At 41.8% G+C, this 19,093-nt stretch overlaps 1 protein-coding gene across 1 annotated transcript in view; it reads left to right on the forward strand.

Annotated features, from left to right (window-relative positions):
• Positions 1-19,093, forward strand: part of LOC139274800 (PC3-like endoprotease variant B) — a 994,028-nt gene that overhangs the window by 112,963 nt on the left and 861,972 nt on the right. The window contains exon 2 of the mRNA XM_070891493.1: positions 2,476-2,589. Coding sequence (XP_070747594.1) covers positions 2,476-2,589 — 114 coding nt within the window. The remainder of the gene's footprint in view (positions 1-2,475; positions 2,590-19,093) is intronic.

Below are 19,093 nucleotides of genomic sequence, written 5' to 3' on the forward strand. Positions count from 1 at the left end.
CTTGTGAGGAAGGGGTCAGGAGGCTGACAGTAATATGGACAAAACTCTAAAGACTTTATGCACAGTCTTTGATTAAGATACTGATGGCTGCAATATACTGATGTGTTAATATAGATGGGAAGATGAGCGAAGTTATAAATAGTGTTAGATGCCTCCGCTTGAATTAGTCCTTTCTATTTAATCCAGTGCTTATTGGGACCATAAACTGAAAGCTAATAATTTTGGTGAGTCCAGAATAAAATAAAGCCAGACGCTTGAATTCCTGCCATCAGCCCTTGATGATGAATAGGGCTAATGAATACAAGTAAGTGGTAGGAATCTGTGACCAGCTGCATCAAGGCAGGTAATACAGCTCCGATTTAATTGGGAGCAGGTATTGGTAGGCTGTATTACTTTAATTGGTAAGGAGGATTTCTAAATGGAAAGGACAAAGTATAATGGCCAAATTGTGCTGTACAATAGCACTTAGGCTGGGATTGTATGCATTCGTTAATCTGCTGAGGAATGAGGCAATTCTGAACAATTTTCTCAGTGAAACCAACTCCAGAAAGCTTGTCCCTTTTGTTCTCCCTTGGGAAAATGCAAGATTGAAACAGAAAATACCTTTATGGAGGCAATCATTTGCCACGTGTGGAAAGCGGATACAGCTGTAAACTATGAAAAAGGGATCATTGTAGTACAATAAAGGATGGAAAAGGAGATAAAGCCAGGGATAAGAGTGGGCCTGTCACTGCTTCACTGAAGGTATAAAGTGATGACATTTACAGTGACAATTGAGACCGTAAAAAGAACTCAGTACAATTTAGAGATAGAAATTTGATATTTAAAAGACAGGCTGTGATAATTAAAAGTATACTTAAACTGTTAAGCAAGTCATTAATGACAGCAGGGTTATAGGAGACTTTTAAAAAGTTAATGATGCAGTTGCTATTACTCTAGTAGCCATATTTTCTGTCTAATTCAACTACACCTCATTATTAGAAGGTAACATAACTACGCTTGAATAATATGTTAGTTTGTAAATAAGAGTGGCCTTTAAATGCCAAATCGTTAATCTCAAGGGATCATTTAGGAAGCTTATACTGTTCAGTACTGTGATGACATCAGCAATATAGTACTTAAAAAAAAAACTTTTTAGTGATAAAGTGCCAAGCTCTGAATTGAAGGGCATATCTTCATTGAATTTCTTAAAATTATATCACTTTAGTTGAAATAATTTTTATGTTGAAATGAATAGGGAACCTTGTCTTTAAAAATAAAAGGATTGTAACATGACACTACACTCTGATATTGGTGTCCTGCACTGAGTTGTATGCCCTACAATTAAAGGCTACACAATACAAATCGAAAACAATTTTCTTAATTAAATCTGTCATACTTGAGTCTTTTTTTATGTAATGAAATGTTAATGTTGCTCATGGTTACAACAATATTAAAATAGATTATCACAGCTGCTGTTGGTACCACAATAATCAATACATATATGATCTGACAGCACTATTAAAAGATTATGGGGTAGAAATTAGTCTGGGCTGATACTGAGGCCCAGACTTGGTTCAGCGGAGGCAATAAGCCCCTGAAGCAAGAGGCCCGAGGATCGCTATAAATTGGTACTTGGGTCTCATCAGCTGATTCGAGGTGAGCTGCCTGTGGAGGCATGACCAAGAGAAACCAATTTCCAGTTGCGTGTAGTCACAGGAGACGGATTGGAGCGGGCTACGTGAGCAGTGTGGGGGAGGTGATTGTGACTCCTGTGGAGTTGGGGGAGTACTCTTGCACCTCCTGGTTCCATAGTAAGGAGTTTTTGAAAAAATCAATTCACAAACGTGCCTTTAGTTGGCAGCAGGGGCCACTGAAGAATCCTGAGCAGGCACCCCGAATGCCCTCCCCGCTCATAATGTGGCCACATTGTGAAGGGGGCCCTTTATTAGGTGTTAAGCACCTAATTTACATGTTCAAGGGGCCTCGCGCCTGTTTTAGGTCGAGACTGCTAAAACAATGAGTCCTACAAATTTTGCAGTGGGACCAGTGTCTGTGCAAGTTGGGCACACACCATTCCACAGCTAAATGGCATGTTTTGAGTCTAATTTACACCTGAAAAATGGGTGCAATCCATTCCAATTTCTACCTTGATGTGTTGAAAAATAATTGAGTGAACTCAATACCTCACCGACAGTCCCTTGATATTTTGTAATGAAGTTTTCCCCGCCTCCCCCCACCCCTGCTTTTGCACTGTGTTTAAACTGTCACCATAAGATGTTTTGTAAACTCCCAGTGGACTTAGATAAGGCAAGAGTTTCACTTATAATACTGTTGATGGCATGGTTTGCCGCATCCTCAGTGGAGTGGCTTAAATATTTGGCAAGTGTTGAGCATGTCATTATCAACTGTGTTGTAATAACGTTCCTGGTAATCAATATTGTAGTTCAGTACATTCCATAATCTCTTTTTTTTTCTAATTTTGTGATGATGCAGGTTGGAAATCTAAAAGGGTTCCACATCTTGAGGTTGCCAAGTAAACGATTCAGGAAGAGAATCAAAAAACGGAGCACAGAGCGGCTGCTGAAACGGCTTTCCCAGGATCCCCAGGTGGGTTTCATGTGTTGGTAAATGCTGAGAAGTGAGATGGATACCTCTGCTAACGGCTGAGTTCACATTTTCAAAGCAATCCTATCTGATACACAACAGAGTCTTGGTGTGTTAAATGAGATTCAACTAGAGTTTTGAGTCATTTTCAATGTACAAATGGCAGATAACATGATTACAACCTAGTTAATATGTATTAAACCAGAATATGTCACACCCAAAATCATTTTTACTTAGGTTACAATTATATTAAAATATTAAATAATGCATTATATTTTCCTTCTAATACATATTTTAAAATATATGAAGAATTTAAAAAACTATTAATTATTTTACACAGGCACTGAATAATAATTTGTTTCTTTTTCATAAGTAATTTGTTCCTATTTTTTGCTTTTTGTGTGGGTGTTAACCTTTAACCTTTTAAAGCCTTTGGGATTGATAAGGATTGTACTAAATCCTGAAAATAATATAGTGATGGTGGACAAACGAGTCAATGCACACAGATAACACATTAAAACAGCTTTTATTATTCCAGTTTAAATCAACCGGTAATCTGTGAATTAATAACTAACCAGTATATTCTTATTGTTTTAACTGGTTAAGCTTTTTAAAATTAAAAGCAAAATACTACATGGTTCTGATGAAAGGTCATTGACCTGAAACGTTAACCCTACCTTCCTCTCTGCACAGATGCTGTCTGACCTACTGAGTGGTTACAGCATTTTTGTTTCAACTTTTTTCAAATTGTTAATCTCATAGTCTGTAATAATAAACAAGCTATGTTGCACAGCAGTTTCAGCTCTGCATCAACACAAACTGTGCAGCGTAATATAGGTGCGTGTATAAGTATAAGGTCCCATGCCATTTGCCCTTCATGACCATTGCAGTATCACTGCAGCCTGGTGCAAAGCTAAGTTTTTAAACATTCTCAGTTCCAAGGGGAGCTATTCCCATTTAATTTTGAATCTTTTAGTATGAGCTGCATATAGAAATCTTTTGAAATTACTGACTTTTTTTTAACATGGGGAGAACTAGTTACTTAGTTTTATATTTCAAGCGCATTTCTTAATTTTGTGATCAAAATCTCGATTATAATTGATCCACTGTTTTCATTCAGATTAATAGACATCAAATAATATTGATAACTCTATTAATAACATCTTCTGTGTCAGAAGGATATGGGTTCAAGTCCCACTCCAGGGACTTTAGCACAAAAAATAAGTCTAAGCTGACACTCCAGTGCAGTACTGAGGGAGTGCTGCACTGTCGGAGATGCCGCCTTTTGGATGAGATGTTAAACCGAAGCCCCGTCTACCCTCTTAGGTGGACCTAAGAACAGATGTTAAACTAACCGGCCTATAGTTACCTGCCTTTTGTCTGCCCCCTTTTTTAAACAGAGGCGTTACATTAGCTGTTTTCCAATCCGCTGGTACATCCCCAGAGTCCAGAGACTTTTGGTAGATTAGAACGAATGCATCTGCTATAACTTCCGCCATCTCTTTTAATACCATGGGACGCAAAAGATACCATGGCACTATTTTGAAAAAAAGCAGGGGAGTTATCCCTGGGTCCTGGCCAATATATTTCCCTCAATTAACATAACAGAAACAGATTATCTAGTCATTATCAAAATGCTGTTTGTGGGAGCTTGCTGTGTGCAAATTGGCTGCCATGTTTCCCACATTACAACAATGACTACACTTCAAAAGTACTTCATTGGCTGTAAAGCACTTTGAGATGTCCGGTGGTTGTGAAAGGCACTATATAAATCCAAATCTTTCTTTATCTTTTCAGTTAGTTTTGCTGAAAGAAATAAGTGTGTTGTTGGGTCACAAAATTACAAAACAAGTCAAACAGAAATGTTGCTGAGTAGCCGATTTGGACAGACAAGCAATTTGTTGATAAAATGGTTCTAAAGCTTAATGCAGCAGATGAATTTAAAACCTTTTTGTGCTTGAAATATTTTACTTAAACCTTATGGAACTTGTCACTGACTAAATATTTCTAAAATCACAAAGATAAACTGACATAATTAATCTTTGTCAATCTAATTAGCTAATAGAACCACAGAAGAACACCAATGTATGTAATTTTTCCTTTTGAATAGTGAATGCGCTTTATTGGCTGGACAAGCAGTTTTAATTATGTTGGTTTATAAATCTATTATTGTCATTAGCAAGGACAGTAAAGAGTTTGAACATTTAAAAATGACTATTCTGATGGCTAATGTAAAGGGAATTGAATGAATGATAATTATGGATATGCTCAAAGATTAATTATTGTTGTAATTACATTTATTTGTGACTGACTGGACAATGGTCTTGGAAATCAAAATAACCTGCGGCCCACCTAAATTGTTGGTGAAGTGCAAATTGGAGTCTGATGATTGAGGACACGAAGCTCCTGTTGTAAGAATTCCCGTGCTAACTAGAAGGTTTTCTGGGTTGGGCACAGTATTGAAGTCTGAGGGTATGGGTATAGACAGAGATGTTCAATTCCTTCACATTCAACTCCAGCGGGGGCACAAAACAGGCGGTCACGATTCGGCCTCCTGTCATAAACCCCGCCCAAACTTCCTTTACATTTACGCCCATTCGCTACTGACCATTTTGCGCTTCTGCCAAATTTCCCCCTCACTGGTTCCTGTGCTGCTGCACTGGGGGGTGGTCAGCGGTTGTGTTAAACGACAGAGGTGTGGGGATGGATATGAATTCTGTAGCTTTTATATTAGTTGTCTTTTAATGTTTAGTAATTTTTTTTTACATAACTTTCCCTCAGGAGGTTAAATGGGTTTGGGTACAATCCATGTTAAAGTGGACACTTCATGGTCTGTGGAAATAGTAGGCTTAATGGTCTCAATGGCCTTTTATGTTTTTGTGTCTTGTTCCAACAGTTTATTCTATTGGTTTAGTGAGTTGCACAGGAAAAGGAATAGCTTTAAAACTTACTTTTTATGGCATTTCCAGCACAAGAAGTGTGTGCAGCAGAAATGTCCAGTCGTCAGTTACATAATGATTGAAGACAAATAGAAGAAATGTGAACACAGTTCAAGTGATGAGCTGTATTCAGTTACTAATACCAGCAGCATTACTCAGCATGACTCAAAAATTAATGACAGTAGATTACCTTCAAGGAAACTGCTTCCTGCTGTAGGCAGGGAAGACTTACTGTGGTTCAATGGATGCTTCCTGATCAAATTTAGTATTTCCTATTTTTGCTGAATACCTGTACTGTAAAATCTCATGTATCTATTGGAAGTGAAGACTAGTATTATTTATGAGCACTTTATTATAAATCATGTTATCTATATTGAGAGATGAGAGCAAACTGAATTTTTAAATTGGCTACTATAGGAAAGATCAAATATTAAAAATAAACTATTGATATGTTGTCTGGATCAGTGTAGATGTCAACTCTCCTGAGAATTGCATGTTCTGTGTGTGTGTGTGGGGGGGGGGGAGGGGGTGGTTACACATATAATGTCTCCCTTCCTTTGCTGGTGGTCTCTCCTCTTCTTTCTTGTGCCATTTCAATAAACTGGAGGAAGTCCGCTACATGGGGGAAAGGTATTAAAAATGATCCAAACTTTGCAGAGGTATGAAGGTTTCCATTTTGTTAAATGTTCTATTCTACTTATGATTTAGATTTTGTTGTCCCTTAATGAGGTAGTAAACTACTTGTCAAAGTCTAGCCTTGACTGTGATAAATGTAGTACATTCCTCATTATAAGGCTGAGTTATAAATAACACTCTTATCAGGTTCCTGGATCACAGCCCCCAATTTTTTTATAGTATCTTTTATGCTGTGCAGGAATTTACAATGATATATACATCATTATCACACACACAACACTTGGTACTCAAGGATTGTGTTATAGCGAGGTTGGAGTGTGGGCTTCCATTGTCTGCAATGTGTGATGTGCAGTGATCGAAAGCTTTTAAGGTGCCTTGTCCCTTTAATTTGCTGCATAGTTTTTCTCAAAATATTTGTGGGTTCTAATCGTTTTTTACAGTTAAGTTTAAAAAGTGGAAATCTTCTGAATGTTTAATTTCAATCCACTTTTAATTTATAATCAGGTAGTGTATTAGATTAGACTGAGTGCTAAGAACGATATTCTATTTGGAGGTCTGTAGAATTCAGTAGAATAAGGAGTGCTCCTCTGGAAACCTGGTCCTGGATACTATCAGTGGTGGCTTACGTAGGCATTGGGGGGGGGCGGGGAGGGGGGTGAGTTTCCCCCGCAAACTCTGGAGTTTTAGGCTCTGACACGTTCACTGCCTGGAAGTCTGCCTGATTGACAGGCTTGGCTTCCAGTCGAGTGGGGAGTACCCCAGAGCAGGCCACAAGACAAGGTGGATCTGATCCCTGACCCCGAGAGGCGGTGCCCATTCCCGGTGAGGGTCCAATCCCCGACCCCGAAGGGGGTGTCCGATCCTGGGAGAATCTGGTCCCGACCCCAGGGGCTTTTATATGGGGGTGTGGTTGGGGGGAAGCAATCCTGCTCCTTTTGGCCCACAAGCATGAAGGCCCCTAGCTTCTCCCCTAAGCTGTCCTTGCCTCGCTTCAGCTATTAGGTTTCCCCGTGGCCTGGGAAACTTTGCGGCCCACTGTACAAACTGTAAATCAGAGGCTGCCAGCCTCATTAAAATATTTAAATTGGCAACCTGCCTCCTGGGAGCAGGTTGGCTGCTCCCGTTCTCCCGCTTCTGTAAAATCTGGAAGTGGGAGCGTCAGAAGCCGGTTTTGATTGGGGTTCAGATTTTTTAAATTTTAACATCTGACCAAAACCGAACCTTCACGTTTATGTGTGCTAAAATTTCTCCCTTTGTGTCTCCCTGCTCTTGGCTTCCCTCCTGCTTTGAGCTTCCGACCCTGCTCCCACTCACTTATCTTGGTGCTGGGTATCGTTCCTTTGGGACTTCGATGGGGACCTACTACAGCCATAAATTCTGCTCCCACTCACCGGTCAGATGGAGCTTTTTGTCAGGTTTAAGCAAGAGATGTAGCTGAGGCTCGGGAGTTAAAATTTCCCAGGCCCTGAGATGCAGAGGGCTGGACGGCTTCCCTTGTGCCTCAATCCCTGGGCACAGTGGATCCTGTGCTTCATTAAAATCATCCCCAAAAGGTCTGCTGTGCAGCATCAGGTAAAACCCTTCTATAATAAACTGCCAAATTAGCATTTCTTTCCCTACTAAGAATTATTTAAACAGATGCCGGTTTTACATATTAATTTAGGTGCAGTCTGTAGCAATACACAATACAGCTCCTGTACTAATTTGCATTCTGTACAATGTATTGTGTATGTATTGATGAGTAAGAAATGTAATACTACACATATTAAATAGTCTGGCAGCTTCTGGTATATAAATAGGCATTTGCCAGCAAAAGCAAAAATATATATTTGAAGAAAAACATTTTTTTCAATCGAACAAGTATCACTTTCAAAGCACATTTTTTTAAAGTTGAGGTAATAGGCGAACTATCACTCAATGTGGGGCATTTTAATTATTCTAACCAATGTTTGCAGAATATTTTCTGTTATGTCTCTGCTTTTCTCTTGTGCACTAAAAAAACAAAATGTTATCAATCGATCTACTTTTCTCCTATGTACAAGAAAATACTGCTGAAAATTGCCTCAATGGATTCCAAAATGCCTCTCTTAGTTTTCCTCATGAATTGTGTCCATAATAGTTTGAAATAACTTGTGTATACACAGTAAAGACCTGGCATGTCAAGAATCATTGAACAGATAATACAGTATCAAATTCAACTCTGCCATTTATTTTATGATTCTGTCATTCTTGTATTTGAAATCGAAAATAAAGTTCTAATTTTAACGTATTACAACCCAATAGGAGTATTGGATAGCAATCTGTCCTCACAGTAACAGTGGTGAAATTAATGTTCACCACTTTTTGCCAGTTAATAGAAGAATGGTTATAGGATGTGTTTGAAGTTAGGTGCATAAGAACATAAGAACATAAGAAATAGGAACAGGAGTAGGCCATTTGTCCCATCGAGCCTGCTCTGCCATTTAAAAAGATCATGGCTGATCTGATCAGAGACTCAGCCCCACTTCCCTGCCCGCTCCCCATAACCCTTTTCACCCTTATCACTCAAAAATCTGTCTATCTCCGCCTTAAATATATTCAATGACCCAGCCTCCACAGCTCTCTGAGGCAGAGAATTCCATAGATTTACAACCCTCTGAGAGAAGAAATTCCTCCTCATCTCAGTTTTAAATGGGTGGCCCATAATTCTGAGACTATAGAAACATAGAAACATAGAAAATAGGTGCAGGAGTAGGCCATTCGGCCCTTCTAGCCTGCACCGCCATTCAATGAATTCAACTTCAGTACCCCATTCCTGCTTTCTCGCCATACCCCTTGATCCCCCTAGTAGTAAGGACCTCATCTAACTCCTTTTTGAATATATTTAGTGAATTGGCCTCAACAACTTTCTGTGGTAGAGAATTCCACAGGTTCACCACTCTCTGGGTGAAGAAGTTCCTCCGCATCTCGGTCCGAAATGGCTTACCCCTTATCCTTAGACTGTGACCTCTGGTTCTGGACTTCCCCAACATTGGGAACATTCTTCCTGCATCTAACCTGTCTAAACTCGTCAGAATTTTAAATGTTTCTATGAGGTCCCCTCTCATTCTTCTGAACTCCAGTGAATACAAGCCCAGTTGATCCAGTCTTTCTTGATAGGTCAGTCCCGCCATCCCGGGAATCAGTCTGGTGAACCTTCGCTGCACTCCCTCAATAGCAAGAATGTCCTTCCTCAGGTTAGGAGACCAAAACTGTACACAATACTCCAGGTGTGGCCTCACCAATGCCCTGTACAACTGTAGCAACACCTCCCTGCCCCTGTACTCAAATCCCCTTGCTATGAAGGCCAACATGCCATTTGCTTTCTTAACCGCCTGCTGCACCTGCATGCCAACCTTCAATGACTGATGTATCATGACACCCAGGTCTCTTTGCACCTCCCCTTTTCCTAATCTGTCACCATTCAGATAATAGTCTGTCTCTCTGTTTTTACCACCAAAGTGGATAACCTCACATTTATCCACATTATACTTCATCTGCCATGCATTTGCCCACTCACCTAACCTATCCAAGTCACTCTGCAGCCTCACAGCATCCTCCTCGCAGCTCACACTGCCACCCAACTTAGTGTCATCCGCAAATTTGGAGATACTACATTTAATCCCCTCATCTAAATCATTAATGTACAGTGTAAACAGCTGGGGCCCCAGCACAGAACCTTGCGATACCCCACTAGTCACTGCCTGCCATTCTGAAAAGTACCCATTTACTCCTACTCTTTGCTTCCTGTCTGACAACCAGTTCTCAATCCATGTCAGAACACTACCCCCAATCCCATGTGCTCTAACTTTGCACATCAATCTCTTGTGTGGGACCTTGTCGAACGCCTTCTGAAAGTCCAAATATACCACATCAACTGGTTCTCGAGTTGCTCCTATTTTTTTGGAGCAACTAGTTTAGAATGGAGCATCTTAGAAAGTGCAATTCTCGGCATGTAGTTTGCTCCAATTCTAGTGAGTTAGAATAGTTTCATTTTAGAACAGTTTTTTTAAAAAGGGCGCGGGTCCAGCCACTTATGCCTACTCCAAACTAATTAAGAATGGAGTAGATTTTTGTACGCTCAGAAAAACCTTACCTACACTTTATAAATTAGGCACAGGGAACGAGAGATGGGGGGATTGGGGGGAGGGGGAGAGGCGGGAAGGGAAGTTAAAGTGAAGTTAGGGAATTTTACAAGCATTTAACACTTCACTTATACAAATAAAGAGCCATCATGAATAATAAATGATAAATAAATCAAATAAAAAATAAATTAAATTTTTCTACCTGTCTGAAGCATCATAAGAACATAAGAACATAAGAATTAGGAACAGGAGTAGGCCATCCAGCCCCTCGAGCCTGCTCCGCCATACAACAAGATCATGGCTGATCTGGCCGTGGACTCAGCTCCACTTACCCGCCCGCTCCCCGTAACCCTTAATTCTCTTATTGGTTAAAAATCTAGCGATCTGTGATTTGAATACATTCAATGAGCTAGCCTCAACTGCCTCCTTGGGCAGAGAATTCCACAGATTCACAACCCTCTGGGAGAAGAAATTCCCTCTCAACTCGGTTTTAAATTGGCTCCCCCGTATTTTGAGGCTGTGCCCCCTAGTTCTAGTCTCCCCGACCAGTGGAAACAACCTCTCTGCCTCTATCTAGTCTATCCCTTTCGTTATTTTAAATGTTTCTATAAGGTCCCCCCTCATCCTTCTGAACTCCAACGAGTAAAGACCCAGTCTACTCAATCTATAATTATAAGGTAACCCCCTCATCTCCGGTATCAGCCTAGTGAATCATCTCTGTACCCCCTCCAAGGCTAGTATATCCTTCCTCAAGTAAGGTGACCAAAACTGCACGCAGTACTCCAGGTGCGGCCTCACCAATACCCTGTACAGTTGCAGCAGGATCTCCCTGCTTTTGTACTCCATCCCTCTCGCAATGAAGGCCAACATTCCATTCGCCTTCCTGATTACCTGCAAACTAACTTTTTGGGATTCATGTACAAGTACCCCCAGGTCCCTCTGCACCGCAGCATGTTCTAATTTCTCCCCATTCAAATAATATTCCCTTTTACTGTTTTTTTTTCCCAAGATGGATGACCTCACACTTTCCGGCATTGTATTCCATCTGCCAAACCTTAGCCCATTCGCTTAACCTATCTAAATCTCTTTGCAGCTTCTCTGTGTCCTCTTTCCCACTAATCTTTGTGTCATCTGCAAATTTTGTTATCCTACACTCTGTCCCCTCTTCCAGGTCATCTATGTATATTGTAAACAGTTGTGGTCCCAGCACCGATCCCTGTGGCACACCACTAACCACCGATTTCCAACCCGAAAAGGACCCATTTATCCGAACTCTCTGCTTTCTGTTCGCCAGCCAATTCTCTATCCATGCTAATACATTTCCTCTGACTCTGCGTACCTTTATCTTCTGCAGTAACCTTTTGTGTGGCACCTTATCGAATGCCTTTTGGAAATCTAAATACACCTCATCCATCGTTACACCTCTATCCACCATGCTCATTATATCCTCAAAGAATTCCAGTAAATTAGTTAAACATGATTTCCCCTTCATGAATCCATGTTGCGTCTGCTTGATTGCACTATTCTTATCTAGATGTCCCACTATTTCTTCCTTAATGATAGCTTCAAGCATTTTCCCCACTACAGATGTTAAACTAACCGGCCTATAGTTACCTGCCTTTCATCTGCCACCTTTTTTAAACAGAGGCGTTACATTAGCAGCTTTCCAATCCGCTGGTACCTCCCCAGAGTCCAGAGAATTTTGGTTAATTATAACGAATGCATCTGCTATAACTTCTGCCATCTCTTTTAATACCCTGGAATGCATTTCATCAGGACCAGGGGACTTGTCTACCTTGAGTCCCATTAGCCTATCCAGCACTACCCCTCTAGTGATAGTGATTGTCTCGAGGTCCTCCCTTCCCACATTTCCGTGACCAGCAATTTTCGGCAGGGTTTTTGTGTCTTCCACTGTGAAGACCGAAGCAAAATAATTGTTTAAGGTCTCAGCCATTTCCACATTTCTCATTATTAAATCCCCCTTCTCATCTTCTAATGGACCAACATTTACTTTAGTCACTCTTTTCCGTTTTATATATCTGTAAAAGCTTTTACTATCTGTTTTTATGTTTTGCGTAAGTTTACTTTCGTAATCTATCTTTCCTTTCTTTATTGCTTTCTTAGTCATTCTTTGCTGTCGTTTAAAATTTTCCCAACCTTCTAGTTTCCCATTAACCTTGGCAACCTCATACGCATTGGTTTTTAATTTGATACTCTCCTTTATTTCCTTGGTTATCCACGGCTGGTTATCCCTTCTCTTAACGCCCTTCTTTTTCACTGGAATATATTTTTGTTGAGCACTATGAAAGAGATCCTTAAAAGTCCTCCACTGTTCCTCAATTGTACCACCGTTTAGTCTGTGTTTCCAGTCTACTTTAGCCAACTCTGCCCTCATCCCACTGTAGACCCCTTTGTTTAAGCATAGTACGCTCGTTTGAGACACTACTTCCTCACCTTCAATCTGTATTACAAATTCAACCAAACTGTGATCACTCATTCCGAGAGGATCTTTTACTTGGAGATCGTTTATTATTCCTGTCTCATTACACAGGACCAGATCTAAGATCGCTTGCTCCCTTGTAGGTTCTGTAACATACTGTTCTAAGAAACAATCCCGTATGCATTCTATGAATTCCTCCTCCAGGCTACCCTGTGCGATTTGATTTGACCAATCGATATGTAGGTTAAAATCCCCCATGCCGTTCCTTTTTCACATGCCTCCATTATTCCCTTGATTATTGCTCGCCCCACCGTGAAGTTATTATTTGGAGGCCTATAAACTACGTCCACCAGTGACTTTTTCCCCTTACTATCTCTAATCTCCACCCACAATGATTCAACATTTTGTTTATTAGACCCAATATCATCTCGCACAACTGCCCTGATATCTTCCTTTATTAACAGAGCTACCTCACCTCCTTTCCCTTCTTGTCTATCTTTCCGAATTGTCAGATACCACTGTACGTTTAATTCCCAGTCTTGGCCACCCTGCAACCACGTTTCTGTAATGGCCACCAAATCATACCCATTTGTAATGATTTGTGCCGTAAACTCATTTACTTTATTTCGAATGCTGCGTGTGTTTAGGTAGAGTGTTTTAATACTAGTTTTTAAACCATGATTTTTAGTTTTGACCCCTCCTGCAGCCCCTTTATATTCATACATATTGTCCTTTCCTATCACCTTGTGGTTTACACTTACCCCAGTGCTACTCTGCTCTGTTGCCTCCTGCCTTTTGCATTCTTTCTTGGGATCCTGTTCATCTGAGCTTTCACCCATTCTAACTAGCTCAGAGCCCTCTCCTGTGTTCCGAATACTCCTTGCATTGAGGCACCGAGCTTTCATGCTTGCCTTTTTATTAAACTTTGACCCTTTAGAATTTTGCTGTACAGTGGCCCTTTTTGTTTTTTGCCTTGGGTTTCTCTGCCCTCCACTTTTACTCATCTCCTTTCTGTCTTTTGCTTTTGTCTCCTTTTTGTTTCCCTCTGTCTCCCTGCCTTGATTCCCATCCCCCCGCCATATTAGTTTAACTCCTCCCCAACAGCACTAGCAAACACTCCCCCTAGGACATTGGTTCCGGTCCTGCCTAGGTGCAGACCGTCCGGTTTGTTCTGGTCCCACCTCCCCCAGAACCGGTTCCAATGCCCCAGGAATTTGAATCCCTCCCTGCGGCACCACTGCTCAAGCCACGTATTCATCTGAGCTATCCCGCGATTCCTACTCTGAGGCGCACGTGGCACTGGTAGCAATCCCGAGATTACTACTTTTGAGGTCCTACGTTTTAATTTAGCTCCAAGCTCCTTAAATTCGTCTCGTAGGACCTCATCCCTTTTTTTACCTATATTATTGGTACCAATGTGCACCACGACAACTGGCTGTTCACCCTCCCTTTTCACCCTGCACCCGCTCCGAGACATCCTGGACCCTTGCACCAGGGAGGCAACATACATCAGGCACCAAGCTGGAGGATGTCAACCATTTGGCCAGGGGATAGGGGCGGCGTGAGGCGGGGGCGGCGTGAGTACAGTCCGGCAGCAACAGACTCCAAGCTGCAGAGAGGAGTTCGGCCGTTTGGCCAGGGGATAGGGGAGGTGTGCAAAGCACCGGGAGGGAGAGCCGGCCAGCCAGCCAGCAAGTTTAAAAGTTTAAAAGTTTAATTTGTACTTCGAGTATGGGTGCTGCATTATTAACACCACAGATTATGCATTGGTTCTCCATCAATTCACTGCATGGGAGAGAATTGATTCGAGCTCACCGCACCAGGAATGTCATAGCCCGTAGGCTGATGGGCAGGAGGTCTTACCCATGTCATCAATATCGAGCCAGGCGTTCGTACCTGGACATGAGCGAGGCTGATTGTGTCAAAAGGCTGCGTTTCCGCAGAGAAGTCGTCGTTGAGATCTGTGATATGCTGAGAGCAGATTTACTGCCGAGAAGAAGAACGCCGACTGCCTTGCTTGTTGAAGTGAAGGTTACAGCTGCACTTTCCTTCTATGCCTCGGGATCATTTCAAGATACAACTGGAGATGTATGCGCCATCTCTCAACGTGCAATACATGCCTGCGTTTACCAGGTCACAGCCGCACTGTATGCGCGGAGGAATTACTTCATCAAGTTCCCAATGACCGGCCAAGCAATGCATGTCAGGGCTGTGGGCTTCTCCAGGATTGCTGGTTTCCCAAAGGCACAGGGCTGCATTGATTGTACCCACATCGCCTTGTGAGCACCTGTGGAGGATTCTGAGCAGTACAGGAATAGAAAAGGTGTCCACTCCATTAACGTGCTGCTCGTGTGTGACAACAAGCAGCGCATCATTTCAGTCGATGCAAGACACCCTGGCAGCACCCATGATGCTTTCATCCTATGCAACAGCATTATATCTGACATGTTTCAGCAGTAGCCAGAAGGGCAGAGCTGGCTACTGGGAGACAAAGGATACGGCCTCACCACCTGGCTCATGACGCCCGTGCGCGTAACATGGATGGAAGCTGACCATCAGTCCAACATGTCGCACATTGCGATGTGCAGCATCATAGAGAGGACCATTGGCATCTTGTAACAGCATTTCCATGCCTGGACCATTCCGGAGGCCACTTGCAATACTCTCCTAAGATTGTCGGTCACTTCACTGTTGTGTGCTGCATGCTGCATAACTTAGCCATCATGAGGTAGCAAGAGCTGGTAGTGGAACCAGAAGACCCACATGAGGGGAGAGTGTCTGATGGTAGTAATTTGGAAGAGCAGGATGAGGATGATGACGATGACAAGGAAAGCATGCAAGTGCCTGATGCTGGAGCAGGAGGTCGGAGGAGGGCGGTCCATTGTGCTCCTTTAATGATAGCTCGAGCCCTGTGCCAGCAGCTCATCCGTGAACGCTTCAATTGCTAATGCTTGAAGACTCTGCGACAACTGTTGCGCATGAACATGTTTATTTTTTGGAGTTGTTCCTATGTTGTGTTGTGTTAATGGAACATGATTCAGTTTTAATGAAAAAATATTTTATTGAAAAGTTCACGTTAGTGTAATAAAATATTTGTTGTATTAAACTTTACTTTTTAAAATGACTCTTTAAGATCACTTAAAAACTTTAAGATCACTTATAAACTTGTAAAGTTACAAAAGTTACAAAACAATTTCAACGTGAAAAATCTTACACTCTTAAGATCACTGAAACTTCAAGATCACTTTTTAGGTGCAAAATTAAATAAGTTACAAACATTTACACTATAAGATCATTTAAAAACCCTAAGATCACTTATAAGTTGTAAAGTTACAAAACTTACAAAATCATTTCAATTTGAAAAAAGTTACTACAGCTACATTAAGAACAAGAACAAAGGCTGCAACCATGTCTCACCCACATCTCAGTGAATGTTCACTTCTTCATGGGGGTGTCATTTGATTGGCCAGGCTGTGTGCCCTTATTGCAGCAGCTACCTCACCCAGGCCCTCCCTGACGGCCTGTGCCGTCACTTAGAACATAAGAACATAAGAATTAGGAACAGGAGTAGGCCATCAAGCCCCTCGAGCCTGCTCCGCCATTCAATAAGATCATGGCTGATCCGGTCGTGGGCTCAGCTCCACCCACCCGCCCTCTCCCCGTAACCCTTAATTCCCTTGGTGGTTAAAAATCTATCTATCTTTGACTTGAAACATTCAGTGAGCCAACCTCAACTGCTTCCTTGGGCAGAGAATTCCACAGATTCACAACCCTCTGGGAGAAGAAATTCCTTCGCAACTCGGTTTTAAATTGGCTCCTCCATATTTTGAGGCTGTGCCCCCTAGTTCTAGTCTCCCCTACCAATGGAAACAACCTCTCTGCCTCTATCTTGTCTATCCCTTTCATGATTTTAAATGTTTCTATAAGATCACCCCTCATCCTTCTGAACTCCAAGGAGTAAAGACCCAGTCTACTCAATCTATCATCATAAGGTAACCCCCTCATTTCTGGAATCAGCCTTGTGAAACATCTCTGTACCCCTTCCAAAGCTAGTATATCCTTCCTTAAGTAAGGTGACCAAAACTGCACGCAATACCTTACCAATACCTTATACAGTTGCAGCAAGACCTCCCTGCTTTTGTACTCCATCCCTCTCGCAATGAAGGGCAACATTCCATTTGCCTTCCTGATTACCTGCTGCACCTGCAAATCTAACCCCCAGGTCCCTCTGACAGCATGTTGTAATTTCTCCCCATTCAAATAATATTCCCTTTTACTGTTTTTTTTTCCCAAGGTGGATGACCTCACACTTTCCGACATTGTATTCCATCTGCCAAACCTTAGCCCATTCGCTTAACCTATCTAAATCTCCTTGCAGCTTCTCTGTGTCCACTACACAACCCGCTTTCCCACTAATCTTAGTGTCATCTGCAAATTTTGTTGCACTACATTCTGTCCCCTCTTCCAGGTCATCTATGTATATTGTAAACAGTTGTGGTCCCAGCACTGATCCCTGTGGCACACCACTAACCACTGATTTCCAACCAGAAAAGGACCCATTTATCCTAACTCTCTGCTTTCTGTTCGTCAGCCAATTCTCTATCCATGCTAATATATTTCCTCTGACTCCGCGTACCTTTATCTTCTGCAGTAACCTTTTGTGTGGCACCTTATCGAATGCCTTTTGGAAATCTAAATACACCACATCCATCGGTACACCTCTATCCACCATGCTCATTATATCCTCAAAGAATTCCAGTAAGTTAGTTGAACATGATTTCCCTTCATGCATCCATGCTGCATCTGCTTGATTGCACTATTCCTATCTAGATGTCCCGCTATTTCTTCCTTAATGATAGTTTCAAGCATTTTCCCCACTACAGATGTTAAACTAACCGGCCTATAGTTACCTGCCTTTTGCCTGCCCACTTTTTTAAACAGAGGTGTTACATTAACTGCTTTCCAATCCGCTGGTACCTCCCCAGAGTCCAGAGAATTTTGGTAGATTATAACGAATGCATCTGCTATAACTTCCGCCATCTCTTTTAATACCCTGGAATGCATTTCATCAGGACCAGGGGACTTGTCTACCTTGAGTCCCATTAGCCTGTCCAGCACTACCCCCCTCGTGATAGTGATTGTCTCAAGGTCCTCCCTTCCCACATTCCTGTGGCCTGCAAATTTTGGCATGGTTTTTGTGTCTTCCACTGTGAAGACGGAAGCAAAATAATTGTTTAAGGTCTCAGCCATTTCCACATTTCCCATTATTAAATCCCCCTTCTCATCTTCTAAGGGACCAACATTTACTTTAGTCACTCTTTTCCGTTTTATATATCTGTAAAAGCTTTTACTATCTTTTTATGTTTTGCGCAAGTTTACCTTCGTAATCTATCTTCCCTTTCTTTATTGCTTTTTTAGTCATTCTTTGCTGTTGCTTAAAATTTTCCCAATCCTCTAGTTTCCCACTAACCTTGGCCACCTTATACGCATTGGTCTTTGATTTGATACTTTCCTTTATTTCCTTGGTTATCCACAGCTGGTTATCCCTTCTCTTGCCGCCCTTCTTTTTCACTGGAATATATTTTTATTGAGCACTATGAAAGAGATCCTTAAAAGTCCTCCACTGTTCCTCAATTGTGCCACCATTTAGTCCTTGTTTCCAGTCTACTTTCGCCAACTCTGCCCTCATCCCACTGTAGTCCCCTTTGTTTAAGCATAGTACGCTTGTTTCTGACACAACTTCCTCATCCTCAATCTGTAGTACAAATTCAACCATATTGTGATCACTCATTCCGAGAGGATCTTTTACGAGGAGATCGTTTAATTTTCCTGTCTCATTACACAGGACCAGATCTAAGATGGCTTGCTCCCTTGTAGGCTCTGTTAGATACTGTTCTAAGAAACAATCTCGTATGCATTCTATGAATTCCTCCTCCAGGCTACCCCGTGCGATTTGATTTGACCAATCGATATGTAGGTTAAAATCCCCCATGACTACTGCCGTTCCTTTTTCACATGCCTCCATTATTCCCTTGATTATTGCCCGCCCCACCGTGAAGTTATTATTTGGCGGCCTATAAACTACGCCGACCAGTGACTTTTTCCCCTTACTATTTCTAATCTCCACCCACAATGATTCAACATTTTGTTCATTGGAGCCAATATCATCCCTCACAACTGCCCTGATATCATCTTTTTTTAACAGAGCTACCCCACCTCCTTTCCCTTCTTGCCTATCTTTCTGAATCGTCAGATACCCCTGTATGTTTAATTCCCAGTCTTGGCCACCTTGCAACCATGTTTCTGTAATGGCCATCAAATCATACCCATTTGTAATGATTTGTGCCGTCAACTCATTTACTTTATTTCGAATGCTGCGTGCATTTAGG

This window comes from Pristiophorus japonicus, chromosome 10, assembly GCF_044704955.1.
Source record: "Pristiophorus japonicus isolate sPriJap1 chromosome 10, sPriJap1.hap1, whole genome shotgun sequence".
In the NCBI taxonomy this organism is placed as follows: Eukaryota; Metazoa; Chordata; class Chondrichthyes; family Pristiophoridae; genus Pristiophorus; species Pristiophorus japonicus.